At 35.0% G+C, this 22,723-nt stretch overlaps 1 protein-coding gene across 2 annotated transcripts in view; it reads right to left on the bottom strand.

Annotated features, from left to right (window-relative positions):
* The window catches only part of CFAP54 (cilia and flagella associated protein 54), a 130,429-nt gene that overhangs the window by 26,750 nt on the left and 80,956 nt on the right, over positions 1–22,723 (bottom strand). For both annotated transcript variants that reach the window (XM_087934630.1, XM_087934631.1), the window contains exons 45-59: positions 21,456–21,662; positions 18,910–18,976; positions 17,009–17,191; positions 16,016–16,102; positions 13,235–13,357; positions 12,816–12,869; positions 10,151–10,367; positions 9,107–9,207; positions 8,322–8,491; positions 7,062–7,158; positions 6,600–6,750; positions 5,636–5,793; positions 4,867–5,046; positions 2,525–2,651; positions 638–793 (exon numbers count right to left, since the gene is read on the bottom strand). In XM_087934630.1, coding sequence (XP_087790756.1) covers positions 638–793; positions 2,525–2,651; positions 4,867–5,046; positions 5,636–5,793; positions 6,600–6,750; positions 7,062–7,158; positions 8,322–8,491; positions 9,107–9,207; positions 10,151–10,367; positions 12,816–12,869; positions 13,235–13,357; positions 16,016–16,102; positions 17,009–17,191; positions 18,910–18,976; positions 21,456–21,662 — 2,078 coding nt within the window. The remainder of the gene's footprint in view (positions 1–637; positions 794–2,524; positions 2,652–4,866; positions 5,047–5,635; positions 5,794–6,599; positions 6,751–7,061; positions 7,159–8,321; positions 8,492–9,106; positions 9,208–10,150; positions 10,368–12,815; positions 12,870–13,234; positions 13,358–16,015; positions 16,103–17,008; positions 17,192–18,909; positions 18,977–21,455; positions 21,663–22,723) is intronic.

Below are 22,723 nucleotides of genomic sequence, written 5' to 3'. Positions count from 1 at the left end.
TAAATCATAAAATAAAATTAAGAATGACAGTAAATTCTATTAAGGAGCTGAAAATCCAATTTCATCTAATAGATTATTAAGAACTAGCATATTAAGATTTTATGTTAAGAGAAACTCAAACTTATACCACAAGTATATATTTAGAATTGTAACCCAAAGATTTCTAGGTTCAATTAAATTCTGCATCAGATTTACATTTAGCATACAATGCAAAGTTGATGTAGGAAATGATCAGGCTGAGCCTGAGGAAGGGGTCATCATCAATCATGAGTCCCTTTATGCCCACAAGAGATTTAAGATCAGCCCACCTTCATTTTTTTTGACTCTTATCTACCACCAATCTGCTTTGAGTAGTAGTAGTTCAGATTCTTGTAGAGTGCTTAAACTTGCAATGAGCTTATACTCATTAAAACTGCCTGGATTTTCTGATTTCCCTGGGGCTTGACAATTATTGGATATCAAGACATATATTTATAACTTAATTAGGCAGGGGGAGCTATACATACAATACTTTGCAATATGAAGCAGAGTATACAAAACAGAATACTATAAATTGTTAGGGAGCTAGATTACCAACTCTCTAGGTCTCAGATGCAACATGAAATTTGAGCAGTTTATAGAAAAAAAAGGATTTTACCTTTTCGAAAAAGAAGTTCAGCTTCTAGATCTAAATCTTCTTTTACTGATGCTACAGAAAGTTTTAGTGCTGTTTCTGTGTATTGTAGGGCTTTTACCCACTGCAACTCACTCTGAGGTTTGGATTTACATGACAATTCTAAAGTTAAAGTATGCCCTAGAAATCAATTTACAGGAAATTATTTCACCAATTCTAAAGCAAAATAAAAGTCAAACATTGAATAAATAAAATGTAGCCCCTTAATACAAGAAATGAATTATTCCAGACATATATAGTATTTTGCAACTGGAATTTAGGAGCGCATACTTATATTTTCTCTAAACTCCATACATGTAGTGTCTCGCTTAATAATTCCAACTCTGACCAGCAACTCCACTGCTAAGCAAAGCAGTCGCTAAGTGGGAAATATAACCATGATGTGCTTTCCAGCTGTTTTGTTCTTCTATACATTAAAAGCAATTTGCCTATGCCAGCAGCAGGAAAGTGTTAAGCAAAAGAATGACTGCCCATAGAAATTGCTTGCTTTTTTTTCTCTCCCTTCCCCTCACAGAGAGGAGACATTGAGGAAAAAAATGATTTCATGAGTGTACTGTAAATTGTAGTTTCTTGCAATTCCTCTCCAATCTTTCTGCTCTGCAAAAGGGGAAAAAATAATGCAGCTCAGACACAGGAGAACAACATCTGACTGTAACAGTGATCATGTTGCCTGAGGGAAAAAGTCATATATAGTCATAAATGGCTGTAAAGCTATTTTTTCACCACCATCATAACTTTGAATGATCACTGAATGAATGGTTGATAAGCAAGGACTTCCTGTAGAAAATGATGAATTGCGCCCACAGAAGAACAAGAATAATGCTAAGCCAACAATCAGCAATGTATTAATTAATTCAGTCCCAATTTTCAAAAGATTTCAGATCTTGTGAAACCCTCATAATTACAAGTGATTCATACTATGTATTAATCAGACACTACAGCCAATTCAAAAATTTATGGAATTAAAAAAAACTGTTGGACTCAACAATATATTAATTAACGTAACATGTGAATTGGAATAATTGAAAGTCAATTTATCTTTGAAACAAACCCCTTTGCAAAGGATTTCCATGGAATGTTGATGTTAAATACAAAATAACATAATTTCCATATGATTTATATTTTCTTAATTCTCACTCCATTATATCTGTTTATTCCATCAATACTTTTCATTACTCAAAGGAAAACATAACAGTTGTGCAGTGACATTTACAACTAGCTCATTCTTGAAAACAGGAAAATCTGGTAGTCTATGAAAGAATGTACTAAGGAAAGAAGCAACAGATCAATTAATTTCTGCAGCTCTGCCTTTTAGAAAAGAGGTGCTACAGTTCAAAGCAAAGCTTCTGATTTTACAAAAGTGAGTGATCAAGTGGTTGGTTTGGGTGTGTTGCCATGGAGGTTGGGATTTTATGGTTTTTATGTTGTGGATTTTAAATCTTGTGAGCCACCAGTGTGTGAATTGGGTGGTTATATAAATGTATTAAAATAACATTTATCTAGCTTCCATAATTGAGTAAGACTTTGCTTCTATGTTTGACTGAAGAATTAGGATTTCTGTCTTATAAAAAAGATTATTTTAATATAACTTCATTAAACATTATCCTGTTCATTTTACATAGTTTATATCTGCTATAAATTATCAAAAAATATGAAACACAAAATAGTTGTAGGCATAGTAAGTTATAGAAAGATGTTTTTAAAATGTCTTTATATGTATCGATGCTAGCGAAAAAGTTATAGTATAACTTTATATATGAAATTAATAGATTCCACATACATTAAATAACTTAAGTATAGTAATAATCTTCAGAAATAACAAAAGTTTGTATTGTATTAAACAGTCCTTACCAATTCTCATTTTGACTTTTGCCAGTAATGCGATATGTGGGAGATATATGTTCATCATAGGCATTTTTAGAGTTGTTAAAGTAGGATCTTGTCTATGTTGTTCAAGTGATTGCCCCAAAATAAACAGCTATTGAAAATATCAAATTTTGTAACAAAAGATAAGCACATTATCAAAATACCCTAAGGGACAAATCATTTAGCCCCATAATAACTCATAATAGCCCAACAGCATGGGACAGCAATTTACTGACTAGGGAAAAAGACAAAGAGAAGGGAATGGCTGGAAAATGAGAAGTCACATGAATATATCTTAATGTCTAAATAGATCATTTCCCACTTCATACTTAAAAGCTTCACTGAAGTGTCCATAAGAAAAGAAGAAAGTACTTTCCTTTAAAAAAACTTACAAAAAAATCAGAATTTGACTTTGGCCAACTATGTCCTCTGAGCCTCAATATAAACGCAAATTAAAATTTGTATGATATATAGATAATTGGAGCAGAAATATTCTCAAAATTCCCTAATGCTCATTAAGCTCTGATCACTAACTCTTTAGAGAAAAAATTTAACAGAGGTCTGTGGGAATGAAGAACACTCCATGTTATGGTATTATATGAAGAGCTCAACTAATACTGTTTCCAACTAAATAAAACAAAAACTTGTAATTAATATTTGTGTATCTAATTCTTATATTTCAATTATATTCCAAAAATAATCCATTCATGGTAAACTAGTTTCAGTAAATTTAAAAATGATTATATTTTCTTCCAATTGAACAACTGAATGGCAAATCAAGAACGTTTGGATCAGGGAGTTCAGGATCAGATCCAGGGGTGGGATTCAAACTTTTTAACAACCAGTTCTGTGGATGTGGCCTAATTTGTGGGTGTGGCTTGGTGGTCTTGTGACTGGGTGCGTGGTGGCTTGCTGACTGGGCATGGCTTGGTGGGTTATGTGACTGGGTGGGCATGGTTTGTATGTAAATATTATAAATATTTATGTAAATATTGATTTTTTTATTAAAAAAGAGCAACTTTTACCCAAAAGCAGGCAAAGCAGGCAGGCAGATTGAGTTGCTCGCAGAATTACAGATTCACTTAGAGATTCATCTATCTGCAATTGGCTATCTGAGTCTGTCACATAAAATTTACTTGCAAACTCACAAAATTAACTCACAATACACCATGTATATATTGATTTTTTTATAAAAAAGAACTTTTACCCAAAAGCAGGCAAAGCAGGCAGGCAGATTAAATTGCTCACAGAATCACACTTAGAGATCTATCTATCTGCAATCGGCTACCTGAGTCTGCACTGAAAAGCTTCGGCTTCCTAAGGAAGCTTCGGCTCTGCTTTTAGATTAGCTAGAAAGCAACAAATCCAAGGATTTCCTGCTTTCTAGCTAATCTAAATCTCCTGGCAGAGCAGAACAGCTGATAGTCATGAAAAAAGAGGAAAAATAGCAACTTACCAAGCCAGGCAAGTTGGATGGCTCACATGCCAGGTAAGGAATGAGTGGGAGGGGAGGGGAGGGGCCAGCCAGTGGAGTGGTTTGCAGTTCTCTGAACTTGGGACAATCGTGTGTACAATGTTTGCAAGAAATCATCAGCTATGCCACCTGGACAGCTGACAAGCACTGCGCTCGGGTGCGGAGTGTTTGAAAATCCTCTTGTTTCCTGCTTTTTCAACCTCAGCGGTGCTGCTCAAAGCAGCTGAGGAGGGAAAAGCAGGGAATAAAGGACAGACTAGAGCTCGGGCAGGCGGGTGGGCCAAACACCGAACCTGTTCGGTGTCAGCTGCTCTTCGCAGCTACAGGTTCTATAGAACCTGGCCGAACTAGTAGCATCCCACCCCTGATCAGACCCACAAATCTGACAGTAACTTTACCAATCTTTCTATCACTTTTTATCTATCCATATACATACACTTGCATCTGCCATATACAAATGTGATAAAAGGAACATACATTTCTTCTAAGAGTTTGAAATACAATTTGTTTACAGAGCATAGTCTAGATGCAAAAGATCAAAACAGTAAAAGGTTCCTGCCACACGATCCATCTGAACTCCACCCTTCCTTTGCATACTTGGCACAATTTCAAAAACAAAATTTAATGTGATTTGATTCCTGGCCTGGTTTTAAAAGTCCACCAATATATGACATTATTTTTGTTTTATATTTAACATTCCATTTTAAACTTAAAAATGCAGTAGCTGAGGATGAGACTGATGAAAATCATCACAATTTAAGCCTTTCCAATGTTGGAAAGGTCAGTGCTATTTGTATTTAAGCAGTGAACACTGAAAAAATATAGTAATATTCAATTATTAGTATATACTTACCTGTTTAATTACTAGTGCGTGTGCCTGAACTAATACATTTAACTGGTCAGTTTTAGATGATTCTGAACCATCTTCTGTTTCTGTTCTCATTATATCAGCTAGCAGAAGCATACTCTGTACTAATATTAAATTAGCCGGTGGAGAAATCAGTGTTTTTTCTTCAAGCAATTTGATTACATTCTGTGTGAACAGAAAGATGATAGATAAATAGATAGAAGATAGATAGATAGATAGATAGATAGATAGATAGATAGATAGATAGATAGATAGATAGATGATAGACAGACAGATCTACATCTTCAGCTCTCAAATTCTATTACCAAAGACATGCTTTCTAAATTTATCCTGTTTTCTATCACTACTCTTCTGCCAAGCAATAGTTCTGTTTTATAGATAAGTATACAGAATTATTGACTGCAGCTATATATAACCCTAACCCTCTTAAGACTGTGCAATCTTTTGAACATGACTCTTCTCAAAATTTGATTCAATTAACAGCATGGTTAGAACCACCTACTACAGAAATCTAACAGCAAGATACGATCTTCCTTGATGCAGTACTCACTCAATGAAAAAATAATGTGACAACCAAATTCCTGAAAATGTTATTTCTGCATTTTCCTTATGAAATTCTAAAACTGTTATTAAATAATTAATCTCAGATTATTTTACAGTAAAATGCAAATTAAATTATGAATAGCATCAAAATGCATTTGTTTCATAAGAATGATACAAGGAAATAATTGATAATTCACTTTTGTCTTAATACCTGTAAATGAAGCTTGATATCAGCCACTGGTAGTCTTTCTTGAAGGCCAAGTATAACAGCTTGCATGGTACTTTCAGCGAGAGTCTCAACATCATTGAATGCTTCAGCTTCCATTTGTAATTCATTAATCAGACTAGAACACTCTGTTAATTCATTTTCTTGAAGAAAAGTAAAATAATACCATCAAGAATAATTATGGTACAAAGTATTATCTTATAATACTTTATTATTGTAATTGATATAAATTATTTGAGCATATAAGTTATTTGAGCACATTTAACATAGTTCTTAATATTATTTTATGAGAAACGTTAACAAAAATATATTGCTTTTATTATCTCAGTACAGCACATATAGACCCTCCTTAACTATGGTAATTGGGATCAGAATGTCCATTGCTAAGTGATGCGGTAACTTTAAGTGAATTACCATGGGACATTAAATGAAAACTCCACATAATTGCAACTTCTGACTTCTTGGAGATTTCCCACTCATTTTGCTCGTGGGAAGCCTGTACAGAAGAAGATAACAAATCACAGAACACTGCAAAGATCAGAAACCTGGACTTGTTTCTGAACACCCAAATCCCAATCACATGACTGTAAAATCACTGTGATAGCTGTAACTTTGATGAAGCCATAAATACCATTTATTTAAGTGCTGCTGTAAGCATGAATGATTGCTGAACAAGTAGTTGTTAACCAAGGAACCACCTATAGAGATTTACAATGTTACTTGAATACTCAAGAGGACTCAATGTCTAATTATGATCATTCACAAGGGTTTATAGTGCTAGCAAGATGCAATGAAAATCAGCTTCTGCAAAAAAAGTATTTCTAGACAAGGAAGCAATCATGGGAAAATATGCATAAATATACAAATATTTCTGAAGAGGTAACACAGGTAGCTTTGAGAATTAAATTTTGTGTATGCATTTATCTGACTACCACTGACTACTGATTACCTTTCATTATTTCAATGCCTCTTGCCTGTGCTGTAATTGCAATCACTAATGCCAAACGACATTTTAGCCATATGTGTATATTCAAATGTTCTCGTGCAGTTATATTGTGAATTAGATTGGAATCCTCAGTAGAAATCCTTCCATCATATCCCTGATCAAAAGAGGAAAATGAACTGGATTACTAAGTTTAATGTTCAATTGTTCTATAACTGACTAATGCATTTTAACATATAGAATGTCTCTTATACGTCATGCTTACTAAAATGTTTTATTAAGTGTAAAATATTGTATATAGCTTTCATTATGCCACATGGAATACTTCTGTATTAAACTAAAAATCCATAAAATAACAATAGAATAATTTAAAAATTATTTTAATATTTATTATAAAGTTGCGACCCATCATGCTTTCAACATTATCCTCTCTCATCAACTTAATAAAATGTGAAAACTGAAATATACCTTATCTGTTCTCTCTGCATCTTTTTGAGAATTAGATGTATCTGTGAAAACCTCTGCATCTTGAAGAAGTTTTATTGCAGAAAAAAACAGTGCAGCACTATAACCAAAAAACACAATTTTATATACATATACATGTTCTGTCTTGCCTTTCCTCTTTCCCAAAATATGAAAGAGTACAAACTCACACCAACACAGGCAGGCAAGCTGGCTCAGACTTCACAGAGTTAATTCTTTGGAACTGATAATATTCTTGGCATTCCCACATGTCCTGCCTGCCAAGTCTGAACTGATAAAGTTTTACTCACAGAAAAATCACAAGGCAGTCCACAAAAATAGTCATTCACAAAGAAAATCTGAAGTAAGGTTAAATTTTGTCCCGTACAAAGTTTCAGGAGAAAACACATCCACTTTTATCCCCTGTGGGGTGTGGGTCAATGACTCAGCTCACTCTCTGACCCTCCCACACTTCCTACATTGCTGCTCACGTTTCTGCCTACGACGCTGCTTAGGATCGAGCCAACACTCTTCCTCTTTACTCCCTGTCAGGGGCATTCCCAGTTCCTCCTCCTCATCTTCCAGGTCCTCTTCTTCTGACAGCATAGGCTCGGGAATCGGGGCCACAACATATACATATTCTATAGATTATGGAATAATTTACCAATTTCCATTCATTTACTTGTTAATTTTGATTCATTTATGAAAAAAGATAATGGGAGCATCTTCCAAAGGAGCTCTGTCACATGTTAATAGTCATACAGGATTTTAATAGAATCACAGAGGGGAAGGGACCTTGGAGGTCGAGGTCTTCAAATCCAATCCTCTGCCCAAGGCAAGAGACCTTATTGCATAGAAAAGCCAATTGTTTAGATCAGAGTTTGTCAACCTCAGCAATGTTAAAATATATGGATTTACTTAAATCCCATACACCTTAAATTTGCTGAGTTTGAGAAACACACTAGAGATTCAGATTGAAGCTGTTAAGAATTTAAAATTTAATACAGCCCTACATACTGCTTATTACAACAATCAAGGTTTGAATAGCTGTTGTCATTTCGAATGGCTCAGGAAAATGTGTTTCCTGCCACAGTCACCAAATGTAATTCAATTATCAATGAATAACTGCTTTTCTAATTTTCTAATGTTTTAAATGATTTAAGTATCAGTTAAGACAATCATCTATGAAGCACTGTTTTCAGCAAATGTTAGTTTTATTCCAGTAGAAAAATGGATTTATCAAGATAGTTTTTTTTTTAAATTCACCTGAAAGCTGTTTGGAGTCTCTGTTGAGCAATAGCTGCAAGCTGAAGTTTAGCTTCAATGACAATTTCCAGTTCTATGGCTGAACATTTATATATCAGTGCACCATACTTATTCTGTATGGTTTCAAGAATTAAATTAATTCTTTCTTCAGCTTCTGCCAATAAAATTCCCTAAAATAATTAAAACTATATCACTGATCAATTAATAAAAATTAAAATAAAAAATAAAAACTATTTAAATATGAGCAAACATCATTAAGAAACAAGATATTTAGATCAATTAAGCAGATTTAAATATTATAGATTCAAAATGTTTGCATTTAAATTCCTTATGTTAATGAATATTTGTTGACATTGTGTTTGTGAATATTGAGGCATTCAGTGTTATTAATATCCACAAATATTATTAGTTTCACAGCTAGTTCTTCAAATAATACACACCAATGATTCTATGCCATATTGAACATGCAACTATAGTGTTAACCGGTATATATATATAGTGTTAACCGGTATATATATATATATATATATTAACCGGGAGATAGATAGATAGATAGATAGATAGATAGATAGATAGATAGATAGATAGATAGATATTGTGTTCGTCTGTTCATCTACAGAAGCCTGATGATGGCAGATGAGATTTTGCTGAAACGTTGCTACAACTTTAAAAGCACAACTATAATGACATGGGAAAATACCCGAACAAAGCTGAATATCATACATGTAAGTACCCACGAAAACTTAAGAAATATATATATATATATCCACACACACATAAATTACCTTCAGAATAGAAGCATTTAATGTGTCTCTGTTCTTTTCAAGTTCTACAATCATGACAGATTCTCGTTTTCCACTTGTAAATGCTGGAGGTAATATATACCCTTTGTAAAAATAACATACATGATCAATTCCAATGAAAGCACTCAAAACAATGTAATTTAAAATAGCGAAAAGGTGATTACAAATGAATTATTTCTCTAGTACTCTCAAGTATATTTAGTATTCTCATGCATAATGTCAAGAATTTAACACATGCGCAAGGATGCAAGGGAGTGTGTGAGAGGCACCAAGGGTGAGGGTGTGCAAGAGATGGGATGCAGGTCAGGGAAGGTGTACAAGGGTACAAGGGGATGCATGACAGGCATGGTGAGGGTGGAATCCTCTTGGGATTGCTGAAAGGACTGCATTGTAAGCAGGAGCTAAGTAGGGGTATCCTAACCCACCTGTCGAGAGACAGCTTGTTAATTTTAACGCAGATAGCCTCCCTAACTCATTTTTCAAACTAGTGCTCCTCTCTATCCAGAATGGGGCCTTGGAATGGCCCTTTTCTTTCAAGTGCAGAAGAATTGTTTAATACTGTGCTGATGCATTGATTCTGTTTTGTGCCATGCATTTGTGTAGTGGTTGTTTTATGTCCCCCAAATTGAACAGCCCGCCTCTCAATAGAGGGGGAGGAATAGGAAATTACTTAGCTCCTGTTTACAGTGCAGCCCTTTCAGCAATCACAAGACTCATTTGCACTCTGATTCAGGTAACTGAGGAAACAGATTCACCCCCAGGAGTTTTCAAGGACCCTCAGATGTTAATAACTGGCTGACTGCAAAGAGTATAAATCCTTTCCATTCCTCACCAATTAGTTAGAACTCAAAAAGCTTCTTAGATGAAAAGTGAAACCTTTAAAAAAATCAAGATGGTCCAGTTGGTGTTTGGGGGAGGAAAAAGCACCTTTTGGGACATGTAAAGCAAGCACATCCTTTTTCAACATATTTTAAGCTTCATATACCATACAGTTAAAATAAAACTTTTAATTTATCTGATCAATACCTTTCATGAATGCATCAGTATTTCTTCCTGACCTTCTTAATGCTTCAGAGTCAGTAGAATATGCTGTCTTTATTACTTTTTCAGGAATACAACATAATGTTGCAGATACACTAATAATAAAATGCATTTTAGCTAACATAAAATTATCCATGATTTTTGGTTCACATGCTACAGTCCATGATGAATGTATAGGCCTGTTAAATACTTCTTCCAATACCTTGTAAATTAAAAAAAACATTTTATGACAAATAATTTTCTTTTAAAGAATACACATATAATATTTATTTTTAAGTAAAAGAAAATACCTTTCTTTGAGACCAAATTAAAATCTAGCAAAGACATAGAGAATGAAACATTTCATGCATTTTCCATCTTCCTTATATATCTACTTCCTCCATTTAAAATATGATCTTATATGAATTCAACCAAACTCATTTATGCTGAAGAATCACACATGTAACCATTCATATCAGTACTGACTTAAAATAATGTTAAGATTATGAATTACAAGGAATCTTATAGGCCATCTGCCCCAATCCTTTTTACTTGAAGAAATTCACTAAGCACATCTGCTAGGTGGCCTTGCAGCCCATTTTAAAACCTCTAACAATGAGATTTCATTGCTTAAGCTTTTATTGTCAAGAAATTCTGTCTAAATATTCCTTCTTTTCAAATGTCAGTATATTAATCATTGTCCTGCTTTCAGTTTCAACAAAGAACAGTCCATCTCCTTTTTAAAAAGATATTTATGGCAATTATTAAATCTTCTGCTATGCAAACTAATATGCCCAACTCAAGCATATCTGTTAAACCTCTGCTCCATGAGCTGCATTTGTTACCAGTTTACTTCTGAGTCCGATTCAGGATGCTGGTTTTAACTTCACAGCAGGGAGCCAGGTTGAGAAACTGTCTCTGCCTAAGTACATCTACTTGTTCCATTAAATCCAGCAGAAGAGATATGATGCAGCAGGAGTCATCTGCAAAGGAGCTACATCTGGGGAGACCTGGGAGTCTTTTCTGGCACAGCAGCTGCCCAAACTAAGACTGGCACCACCCCGTCATCCTTCCAAAACTGCTCAAAATATGATTATGTCAATAGGCTTGGGAATCTTAAAGAACATGATGGACTAGTGAGGTTGCTGTACTGTTTTAACATTGAATTCTTTCAACTACTCTGTTAATAGTAAATATTGATGATTTTTTAAAATTGTTTTTAATATTATGCTTGTTTTTTATTGTATGCCACCCAAAATCTTGTCTTATGAGATGGGTGGCAATATAAACATGATGAGTGAGTGAGATAGAATGAAGAAGGGAATTAATTATTTGAAAGCGCTTTTCCAGCCTATTCCAACTTCTTCATATCAGAATAATCCTAGATCTTTCTAACACTCATTGCAACTAAGCTATCCTATTCTATAGTTATGTACTTGACTTCTCTTACCCAGGTGTGAGATCTAACACAGCTGGACATTTTCCTGTTGGATTCAAGTCTGACAAGGTAATTTTGAATTGTAACTTTTGCCTCTTCAATATTACCCCATTTTCCTAACTGATATGATCTTCAATTTGACGAGTAAACCATTCATATTCTAGGTAATGTATAAAAATTGCAATAGCCCTAGGCACATGTAGCCCTGTGGGAGTCCAATTTATACTTCCCACTTGGATTATGCAAAAGATTTATAACTACATTTTATGTGGTTGTTCAAATAGTTCCAAATTACTATTTCACAATTTTACATATGCCTATCAACAGTATATACCATTTATGATGTATTATATTTCTAGATATTTTAATTGTATACAGGCAGTTGTTAAAAAGGAGTTAAAATTTCCCAACTGAAATTATACTGAACTTATTTAACTGCAACAAACTGCACTTTAGCACAAAACAGTAACATGTGAGATACCTCTTGTGAAATAGCAGATTATTCATGTAAAATAATACATGAGTTATCTCAAATACATCTACAATAATGCAATGTTTCTCATTTTACAATTTACATAGAAAGATTTTGAGTTACAAGTTGCTGGTCGTGTGTAAAGAAACACATATGACCAACACAAAATGACAGAATTAGTATGAGTTTGCTACAGAAACAATAAATCTATCTGAACAAGACAAGGACAATGTCAATATCAGTATTAAGCGCTATCTTACTGATATCAATTTGCAGCATTATAGAAAATATCATTACTGTTCTGTTTTGAGAAAGGTTTTCAGTTGTGAGAAGGACTAGCTTCTATAGGGAAAGAAGTAGGTTTAGATGTTTAGATGTAAATTAAACTTGACCTTATATTTTGAGAAAATCTTCTCCCAAACTGGTTAGTATTTATATCACACTTTCATACTAAGAGCATGGTCTCCTCTTAGTACATGTAAATTAGGCATGTCTGCTTTTCAAAATAGGTCAGACACGAAATCAAAACCATGAGTACTAACATTACCTTTATTGTAAGGTTAGAGTAACAAAAACCTGCAAGCATTTCTCCCTTCCTCTGCCTTTACTTTCCCAAGAACTAGGAAGGGTCCTTCTAAGACTCTTTCCACCTCCCATTCCTTTTGTGGGCTGAGATATATCTGTCTGACTATTATCTCAGCTTCTCCTTTTTCTGTCTCTCAAGTCTATTCTCACAATCCATTGAAACTATAACACTTTACCTGTAGATTTCCACTTGTCAAGAGGGTTTGTGATGAATCAAAATTTGGACAGATCTAAATTTAGTAAAAAATAACAATATAATTACTATATAATTATACAGTAAGAATGGAAAACTGAAGTAATAACACTAACAAAATATAGCTTTACCTCAGTTCAAATTCATCAAATAAATAAATATAACATTCTGTACCTATATTGTTTCTTTTTGCTATGTGAGGGTTTTAAATTTTTAAATGATTATTCATATGGCAGAAAGAGAAGAGAGAGAAGAAAACAATCTTTTGTTTCATTAAAAATGAAAAAGATAAAAAATAAGCCAAGAGCTGTAAGCCCTTCAGAGGCCAAGTATTCTACAACTAAATGCAAGGGAGTCTATTTTCTTGATTTTAGGCTAAGAAAATAAAATAAATGTCTTTACCCAAACTTTTGTAGTACGTTTGTATATAGTAGGCAATTTCCAAGGAATTTTATCGCCACGATTAATAATACAAAGTTCATGAAAGGCATCAGAGAAAAATCCCAAATCTGTAAGAACTTTTATCTAAGAATAAAAAGAATAACTAATTAACATTCATATACTATATACGTATGTCTGCTATACTGGATGCTATTTCTTAAACTATAGACGCTTCCCTGAGACAGCCACTACTGTATAATTAATTGTCTTAGCTATGGAATTGGTCTTAAAACAATTAGTTTCCTCTCATAGATGATTTCTAAAAGAAATCATGATGGAATAGAACTAGTTGCAACAAGTATTTCAACGAGCTGTAGCACAGTGGTTAGAATGCAGTATTGCAGGCTAACTCTGCCCACAGCCAGGAGTTCGATACTAACCAACTGAAGGTTAACTTAACCTTCCATCCTTCTGAGGTCAGTAAAATGAGGACCCAGATGGTTGGAAACAATACATTGACTTTTGGAAACAGTTCAAAGAGTGCTGTAAAGCACTGTGGAGCGGTATATTAGTCTAAGTTCTAGTGCTAGTGATATTATCATGCTATGTTGTTATTCTCAAGTTATTAAAGAAATATGGAAAGCTACCCCACTATAACAAATAATTCAAAGCAAATTTTACAGGTTCAATTATGCGTAATGCAATGGCATAAAACTGTTTGCTAGAGAACAGTACCACATTATAAATCAGTCCCTGCAATCCCCTACAATTTAAAATGTGATGATTATTCAGATTTCATATGGATGAGCTCCACTCTGAAAACAAAGTGTAAATTTTAGCTCTACCTTGTAGGTCTGACAATATCCTACAACTTCATCACTATAAATTTTGTCAAAACGCATGTAGTTTCTGTATTCTAAAATAGGCAATATAGGAATATGCACATAAAAGAAAAAAAAATTTTCTTGCCACAGGTAGCAGTTTATCAACAACAGAAACATATCTTTTCCAGTTTATTTCTATAAATAACTATTCTAGCCCAGGAAAAATTTAGCACAGTTTATGAACAGCAACAATAGTAAAGAATAAATATGTCTGCTTGTAGTCTTTTCTCTTACTAATGCATGAATGCACATTGTACAATTCTGTATTGGTTATCTGCCAGCAACACTCCACAAACAAGCTAAAATAATAAGAGTCTGAAAATTCATGCAGATGGTACACACTGAAGTTCAACACATAAACAAAGCAACATAATCCTTCCATTTAGTCTGCACAAAACAATCAAAATCAGAAACACGTAGATAAAATAGAATAACGGAATTGGAAAAGCCTTGGAAGTCTTCTAGTCCAACCCCCACCTCATGCAGGAAACCCTATACTAGCTATCAATTTTCCCAGGAGTGGGTATCCTAGCAAATTCACCCCAAGGTCAGATCATGCAATGCTCAGAAAAAATTGCAAAAAATCCAAAGTTACATCTCAGATTCTACAGGCCTCAGTTAGCATGTTAAATGTTAAAGTTCATGACAGTACAATTAGAAAAATATTGAAAAAGTATGGTTTCTTTGGAAGGATTGCTAGGAGAAAGCCCTCTTTAAAAAGAATATGGCAGCAGGCTTAGGTTTGCAAAGTTACATCTGAACAAATCACAAGATTCTGGAACAAGCCTTTGGGGCAGCAAGACCAAAGTGGAAACGATTGGCCATATTGCAAGAGTTTGGTTTGGCAAAACCCAAATACAGCATATCAACACAAAATTGTATACCAACTGTCAAGCACAGTGGTGGATGGATGATAATTTGGGCTTGTTTTGCAGGCCCAGGCCTTGGGCACTTTGCAGTCATTAAGTCAACCATGAACTCCTCTGTATACCAAAATATTTTTGAGTCAAATGTGAGGCCATTTGTCCAGTAGCTAAAGCTTGACTGACATTGGATCATGACAATGATCCCAAGCAGACCAACAATTAACCACAAAATGGCTGAAAAAAGAAAGAATCGAGGTTTTGCACTGGCCAAAGCCCAAGCCTCAACCCCATTGAAATGCTTGACAGGATCTCAAGCGAGCTGTGCATAAACAAATGTCCACAAACCTCAATGAACTGAAGCAATGTTGTAAAAAAGAATTCCTCCACAATGATGTGAGAGACTAATGAAGTCTTACAGAAAATGATTACTTCAGGATATTGCTGCTAAAGATGGTTCTACAAGCTGTTGAGCCGTAAGGTGTACTATTTTTTTTCATACATGGCTTCTCTATTTTGCCCTTGTTTTTGTAAAATAAATGATGACATGGCATAAAATGTCCTGTGTTGTTATTCATCTGAGGTTGTATTTATCTACTTTAAGAACTGCTAAGGACCAGGTGATTTTTACCATGTCCTGATACATAAAACAACAGAACTCAACCCGGGTGTACTTTCTTTTTCACATGATTGTATATTTATGTAAACATGTATTTGTAAATACAGACACAAGTCCAAGTGAAGTAATAAGGAGAGTTTGAGTATCTGTTCCTGAAATGTAGCAGTGTAGTTCTCACAAGAAATCATCAGATCCAAAAGTTGAATGAAAGTCCTAAGAATTGTTTTCTTCATCACTCACTGAATTTAGAAGTTTGTGCCAGAACTCTTCAAAAAGGGAAAAATAAAAATTAAACAGTATTTAAAAAGAACATATAATGAGGATTGCTTGGCTTTAGCAATCTGTTTTCTGTTTTGACAACTGAATGGCCTCACGAAATGGCACAATAACCAAGCTGCATTAAATTATTTTTAATAAAATATTTTGGTACATTTACCTTTAGAATCCTTCCTTCAATACACTTAATTTCATTTCGACAAATTTCTGACACAAAGTACTGATATAATGTGAACAATGGCAAAATCTGCAAAATAAAATACAACAATGTATTTATTTATATGTACATATAACTTTCTTCAACTTTTGTGGTACAGTTCAAAGCAATATGCAATCCAAAGCATGAATAGTGGACCTGGGCAGATTGTTCAGCAAGACATTTCGCTAATGTGTAAAGCTCATCAGAATTTTCAAAGATGTAGAAAAGAGATCTCAATTAATGTAATATTTAATGCCAGTACAGCAGTTTGGTGGTAAGAAAAAAATGCTTTGTATGCAGCAGACCTCAAGTTTAATCTCTAGTGAGTCAAAGCTGAAACGATACTTTGGCATAAGGCAGCTTTCGATGTTACTGAACATAGCTCTAAAATAAGTACTAAATTAGTATGTTTTGAATTGTGAATATAAATTTTAATTCTATTTTAGAAAGCTAATTTAGCAAATTTTAAGTTACGCAATAGGAAGCAATATTTCCATGAAGTATCTTCATATTTCCTCCTCTTCCCCTTCCTTCCCTTTTTTTAATTTGCCAGTGTAGCTTACAATTCTGGTATTTTGTCCTGCCCAAAAACTTAACAGGCCCAACCCTGCTTAGCCTCCCAACCCAGATAGATCAATTTACTGAGACTATATACAAATGGGGGGAAATCAGTTCAAGAACACATTAGACAAACTATATCCTTACATGACAAATTTTATGAATTTTATGATTTATATCTATACATGCAACTTTATTTGTAAATTTATTTAGCAAGTGTATTTATTCTAAGCAAGCAACCATAAAATCAGTTATATAATTAAAAAGATGCATAACTGTATGTATTATTGGCTGTTTGATCCCATGTAGTTAAGAGTGAAAAAAAAACATGTTAATCAATATTATAAATTTTACCTCTAAGAAGCATAAATATACTATATCCTTTATAATACTTACTATTAGATTTTGCCTTCTGCAATGCAATTCATGCAGAACAAAACTGAGATTTGCAATAACTGTTGCAATATCAGCTCTATAGTAATCCACAAATAAATCAATGCCAGGAATTAATATGTCTGTTTCATATTGTGCAAAGTCACAATCAGCTTTAGGATGTGGTAGTGAGGCTCTAAACAAAGACTGAAATACAGAATAATAACAATATTCAAGTTCTATACAGGTATAAACACATTTAATTAATTTCTAATTCTTCAAACTCCTAAAATGAAACCAAATATAATACTGAGCTATAATAAACAGGATCAAGCCACTTTGCAGGATTGCCTTACTTTCCAATTATAAACTGTTTTTATTAACTAAATATGAGGTGAAAGGGGTTTTTATACACAAATCAGTTAAAACAACTATTTAGTTTCAAACACATATTAGATTTCTATTAAGGTACTTCAAAGCATCTGAAAGAAGTGTTTTGCAAAGTGCATTTGTCTGAGCAAAGTTCGCTTCCTCAAAAATTGCACTCATCAAGGGGCTCATGCAACTATTACAAAGACTATACCTTGCTTTCTTCACATGCAAGCAATGGTAGCACTTCCTGCAATTTTTAGAAAATAAAATTGCCGTGCATCTGCACATATGCAAAGAGGGAGAGCATTAAGGTGCTGTACAAATCTCCCAATTACTTCAGTGGTTCCAAAGGATATGCTTTGCTCTCATTACTGTACAGCATGTTTTTCAAATACTTTGCACAATCCTACTGCTGATGCATTTCCACTTCAGTGATTAGAGAAAATAAATTGATTAGCTACATTTGATCTGATACTAGGTAGTAGGAAAAACATAAGCAAGAAAGTGGAAGAGGCAGGAAAAGTAGAAGAAAGTAAGCAGAGAATGCTGATATTACTAATTTTGAAGTAACGCAGACCTGAATTGAACAAATTAGTAACTTTATTATCAAAAAAAAGATAAGCCTAATTATTGCCAAATAAGCCATGGTGAGCATTTGTTTGTTTTTTAAATTTTAACCATAAAAGTAGCTGGAAGAGAAATGTCAATTTAAGAATATAGGGAGAAAAGGGAGCGAGCAGGGAATAAATCTCTTGAATGACTATTCCAAAAGATCCTAAAACTCTAGAGATCAGAGCCATCTGATTAACTTCATTCGTCAAGGCTCACACTCAAACACAAGTGCCCCAGGCTCAAGCGCCCTCTGCTCATGCTCCAAGCTCCATTTGCACGAGTGGAAGGCACGCATACCTGATGCTCACATCAATGGAGCTGTGCATGTGCGTTTGCACCTGCCATTCACACCACCACCCCTCCCCAGGCCTGACCCCCAAGGTGGAAAGATTGCGGACCGCTGCAATAGACTATTTGCTGATCCATGGATTGAATCCTGTAATGGACTGAAAAGTATATACAGCACTATAATGCAAAACATTGAGCAAGTGTTCTGCATTATTTGTTTTGAAAATACTAATGTTGGTGGAATTATAAAGTATTCTACATTTCTTTCTTCTCTAATAGGTACTATTGGCTGATTCCTTCAGCTGGCTTATTTCCTGACTTGCATGTATAAATGAAAGCATATTACTTACATATTTGCATAAGAATTATGATAAGCATTTTATCTGTAATATAGCTCCATGATAATCACCAATTAATGTTATTTGATATCAAAGTACTCTCCAGATTTTCCATAATATATAAAGCAAGTAAGTAAATTAAATAAATGAACAAATAAATTTATGTGGGCTTATAATAAACAATGCCAAGCATCTATCCATATGCATGCACATTTACCATATCACAGCATAATTTTCTATTTGCAATTCAATAACGAAAGTTTATCTACAGATTACTATATAATGTCTAATTTTTAATACATATATTAATTTTACCTTGAAGAGTATAGCAGATAAAATGCAGGTTTTGGTTCTTAGTTTAATGTTATATTGTAATGAATGCCTAAATGCAAAAAATAAGCAATATAGTTAAACAGTGTTGTTTGTGACTGATTTACAATACCAAAGTAAGTATTTGAGCTTTCAAATAAAGATATTTTTTTACAGATTTCATCAAGTATTCAAACCTCCTTCACTCTTGTCAATTTTGTTATGCTGCAGCCTGATTCTACAGTTGTTGAAATACATTTTTTGCTCATTAATCTACACTCAGTACATCATAATGACAAAGAGAAAACATAATTTTAGAAATGTTTGTAAATTTATTTTTAAAAAGTGAATATCACATTGGCATAAGTATTTAGAACCTTTGCAACATTATTTGATATTTAACTCTGATGCCTCCCCCATTGCTTTTGATCATTGCTGACATGTTTCTACACTTTGATTGGACTCCATTAAATTGATTGGTCAGGATTTGGAAAAGCACACACCTCTGTGAGACCTCTCTATAGAAGGTCTCACAGCTGACAATGCCTACTGTAGCAGTGCAAAAGCCACAAGGTCAAAGAAACTGCCTGCAGAGCTCAGAGACAGGATTATTGTAATGCACAGATCTGGTGAAGGCTACAGTTAAATGTATGCTGCACTGAAGGTTCCTAAGGGCACAATGGCCTCCATAATTCTAAAATGGAAGAGGTTTGGAACAACCAGGACTCTTCCAAGAACTGGTCACCCACTCAAACTGAGCAATTGGGGGGTGAATGGCCTTAGTAAGAGAGGTGACCAAGAATCCAAAGGTCACTCTGATTGAGCTCGAGAGATTCTATTTGGAGATGGGACAGAATTCCAGAAGGACAACTATTACTGCAGCCCTCCACTGATCTGGGCTTTATGCTAGAATGATTAGACAGAAACCTCTCATCAGTGCAAAACTTATGAAAGCTCATTTGGAGTTCGCAAAACAAAAGCATCTGAAGGACTCTCATATTGGGATGAACAAGATTTATCTCTGATCAGATAAAACCAAGATTGAATTGTTTGGCCTCAATTCTATGTCTGGAGGAAATTAGGCACTGCTCATCACTTGCCCAATATCATCCCAACAGTGAAGCATCATGCTGTGGGGGTGTTTTTCAGCAGCCGGGACTGGTCAGGTTTGAGGGAAAGCTGAATAGAGCAAAGTAAAGGATATTCTCAATGAAAACCTGTCCCACCGCACTCAGGATCTCAGACTGGGCTGAAGGTTCACTTTCCAACATGTCAACAATCCTAAGCATACAGCCAAGACAACTCAGGAATGGCTTAGGGACAACTCTGTGAATGTCCTAGAGCGGCCCAGCCAGAGCCCTGACTTGACCTCTACTGAACATCTCTGGAGGGACCTGTAAATGACTGTCCACTAACAATCACAACATGACTGAGCTTGAGAGGATTTGCAAAGAAGAATGGATAAAAATCCCCCAATCCAGGTGTGCAAAGTTTGTCTCATCATATTAAAAAAGACTTGAGGGAATAATTGCTGCCAAAGGTGCTTCAACAAAGTACTGAGTGAAGGGTATGAATATTTATGCCAATGTGATATTTCAGTTTTATAGATATTTCTGAAATTCTGTTTTCACTTTGTCATTATGGGAATTGAGTGTAGATTAATGAGCAATGAATTTCAACAACTGTAGAATCAGGCTGCAGCATAACAAAATTGACAAAAATGAAGGGGGTCTGAATCAAAGGTAGTATTCAGCAGGTTCTGACCAGTTCTGGAGAACTGATAGCAGAAATTTCGAGTTCGCAGAACCAGCAAATACCACCTGACTGGAGATTTGACAGCATCCTTCCCCTGCCACACCCACCAAGCCACACCTTCAGAACCAGTAGTAAAAAAAAAATAATGATTCCCACCACTGGTCTGAATACTTTCTGAATGCACTGTAATTTCTATTAATTAAGATATCTGAATACACTGTACAGAATTGAGGAGATGCTAAGGGATTAGAACTTAAATGCAATCACATGTAACAGCTACAAATTGGAGAAAAGTGGAGATGAGCACTGCCCTTATAGCAGCAATGACTAGTGGAGTCAATTCTGCAGGGACTCCTTTACCTTTTTTATAATTTTGAATGGTCAGCATTTAAGTGAGAACTATATGTTTATCACATTTGTTTTATTTCACAGTTCTGAGGACTTCAGCTGTATATGCAGTGTGTTTCGATTTACCATTTATATTTTCAATTTTATTATTTATTTTCCCAAACTTACTATATTTCTTTATAATGGAAATCTAAGATGTAAATTTAACATGTAAAAATTTTATGTTATTCTACCTACCAGGAATTTGTATAAAATCATGTGACAATGCAAAGATACAATAAGAATATAACATGATATAGGACTGTAAGATAATTTTTTAGTTGGAACAGAGAAAGTCCTGTATTCATAATAAATGTAATATGTATGAATCATTGGTCTGAATTTCTGTGAAATTAACTCATTAAGTAAAAAAATTAAATTGTAGATTAGCAAATAGAAAAAATACTCACTGAGCTATTTTAGCTGCTAAGGTTGCTCCTTGTAGGCAACCCCAAATTCCAGCCCGAGAAATAAACTTCTCAGAATAAACTTGAGATGTTTCTGACAAATTACCAGTGGTTTTCTCTGATGAGTCATCTAATTCTTGCCACTGATGAAGTGCATCATCCATTTTGAGAACTGCATCAAGGCCCTGACACCAGCATTTGAAAGCAATTCTGAGATACATTAGAACTTACATTACTGATATTCAAATGGAAGGTAGAAAGGTAATATTTTATTTTGCATATCTCTATGGTTAAATGCAATGGAAGTAGAAAGTAATAGAAAGCAAATAAAGTACACATAGTCCTTGACTTATGACCAAAATTATGGCCTGGCATCTCAGTGATGAGTTAAGTTGTTGTTAAATGTGATGTCCACGACTGCTTTACTCAAGGACTGTGATCCCAGCTCTCCAGTAGCATTTGTTAAGCAACCATGAGGGTCATTAAATGGAAGGAATGAAAGAGCTACCTACTGAAGAAAGGCAGAAAGGTCCTTTCTTTGAGTGAAAGGGAACTCCTGTGCACAGCTGAAGAAACAAGCCTTGGATCTTCTAAGATCCCTGCTTTATTTTTCCAGTACAGTGCAGGAGTTCCCCTCTGCAAATGAAGAGAAGGTGAACTCCTGTCCTCAGATGCAGAAACTGAGTGGGGATCCCAAAAATCCACATTTCATTTCTGCAGCTCAATGAAGTATGTCAGTCCCCCACCCCACATGAATATAGGATCTAAGATAACTCGCCATCACCAGCTCGTCATGGCCAACTTATTGCTGCAGCTTGCCACCACCAACTTGCCTCTGCCAACTCACCACCATGAAATTGCCACACAACTCCACACAACCAATCGACATGGGGTCAACTCACTGCAGGCATCCAGAGAGGTGGGCAGGCAGGTAAGTAGATAGACAGAGCGCAGAGCAAATTGGGGCAAGCAGCAGGGTCTTTCCATTTTCACACCACATGTAGCACAGAGCTACTGCTGATGCCACCACTGTGCCGAGCGAGAAGCTACTACCGTTGATGTCGCCACCATGCCAGGTACAGAACCACTGCTGCTGATACTACACCAGGCCTGGAGCTACTGCTGATGCTACCACCATGCTGGGCATGGAGCCATTGCTGTTGCTGCCACATTGGGTACACATCTGCTGTTGCTGCCAGCATGCCAGATGTGGAGCCTGGCATGACAGCTGCAGCCAAGTCCAATACTGCAGCAATGGTGCGGGATATGAA

The sequence above is a fragment of the Pseudonaja textilis genome, chromosome 5, assembly GCF_049901715.1.
Source record: "Pseudonaja textilis isolate UNSWEBS1 chromosome 5, rPseTex1.2, whole genome shotgun sequence".
Lineage (NCBI taxonomy): Eukaryota > Metazoa > Chordata > Lepidosauria > Squamata > Elapidae > Pseudonaja > Pseudonaja textilis.
This window is presented reverse-complemented; position numbering and strand designations above follow the sequence as displayed.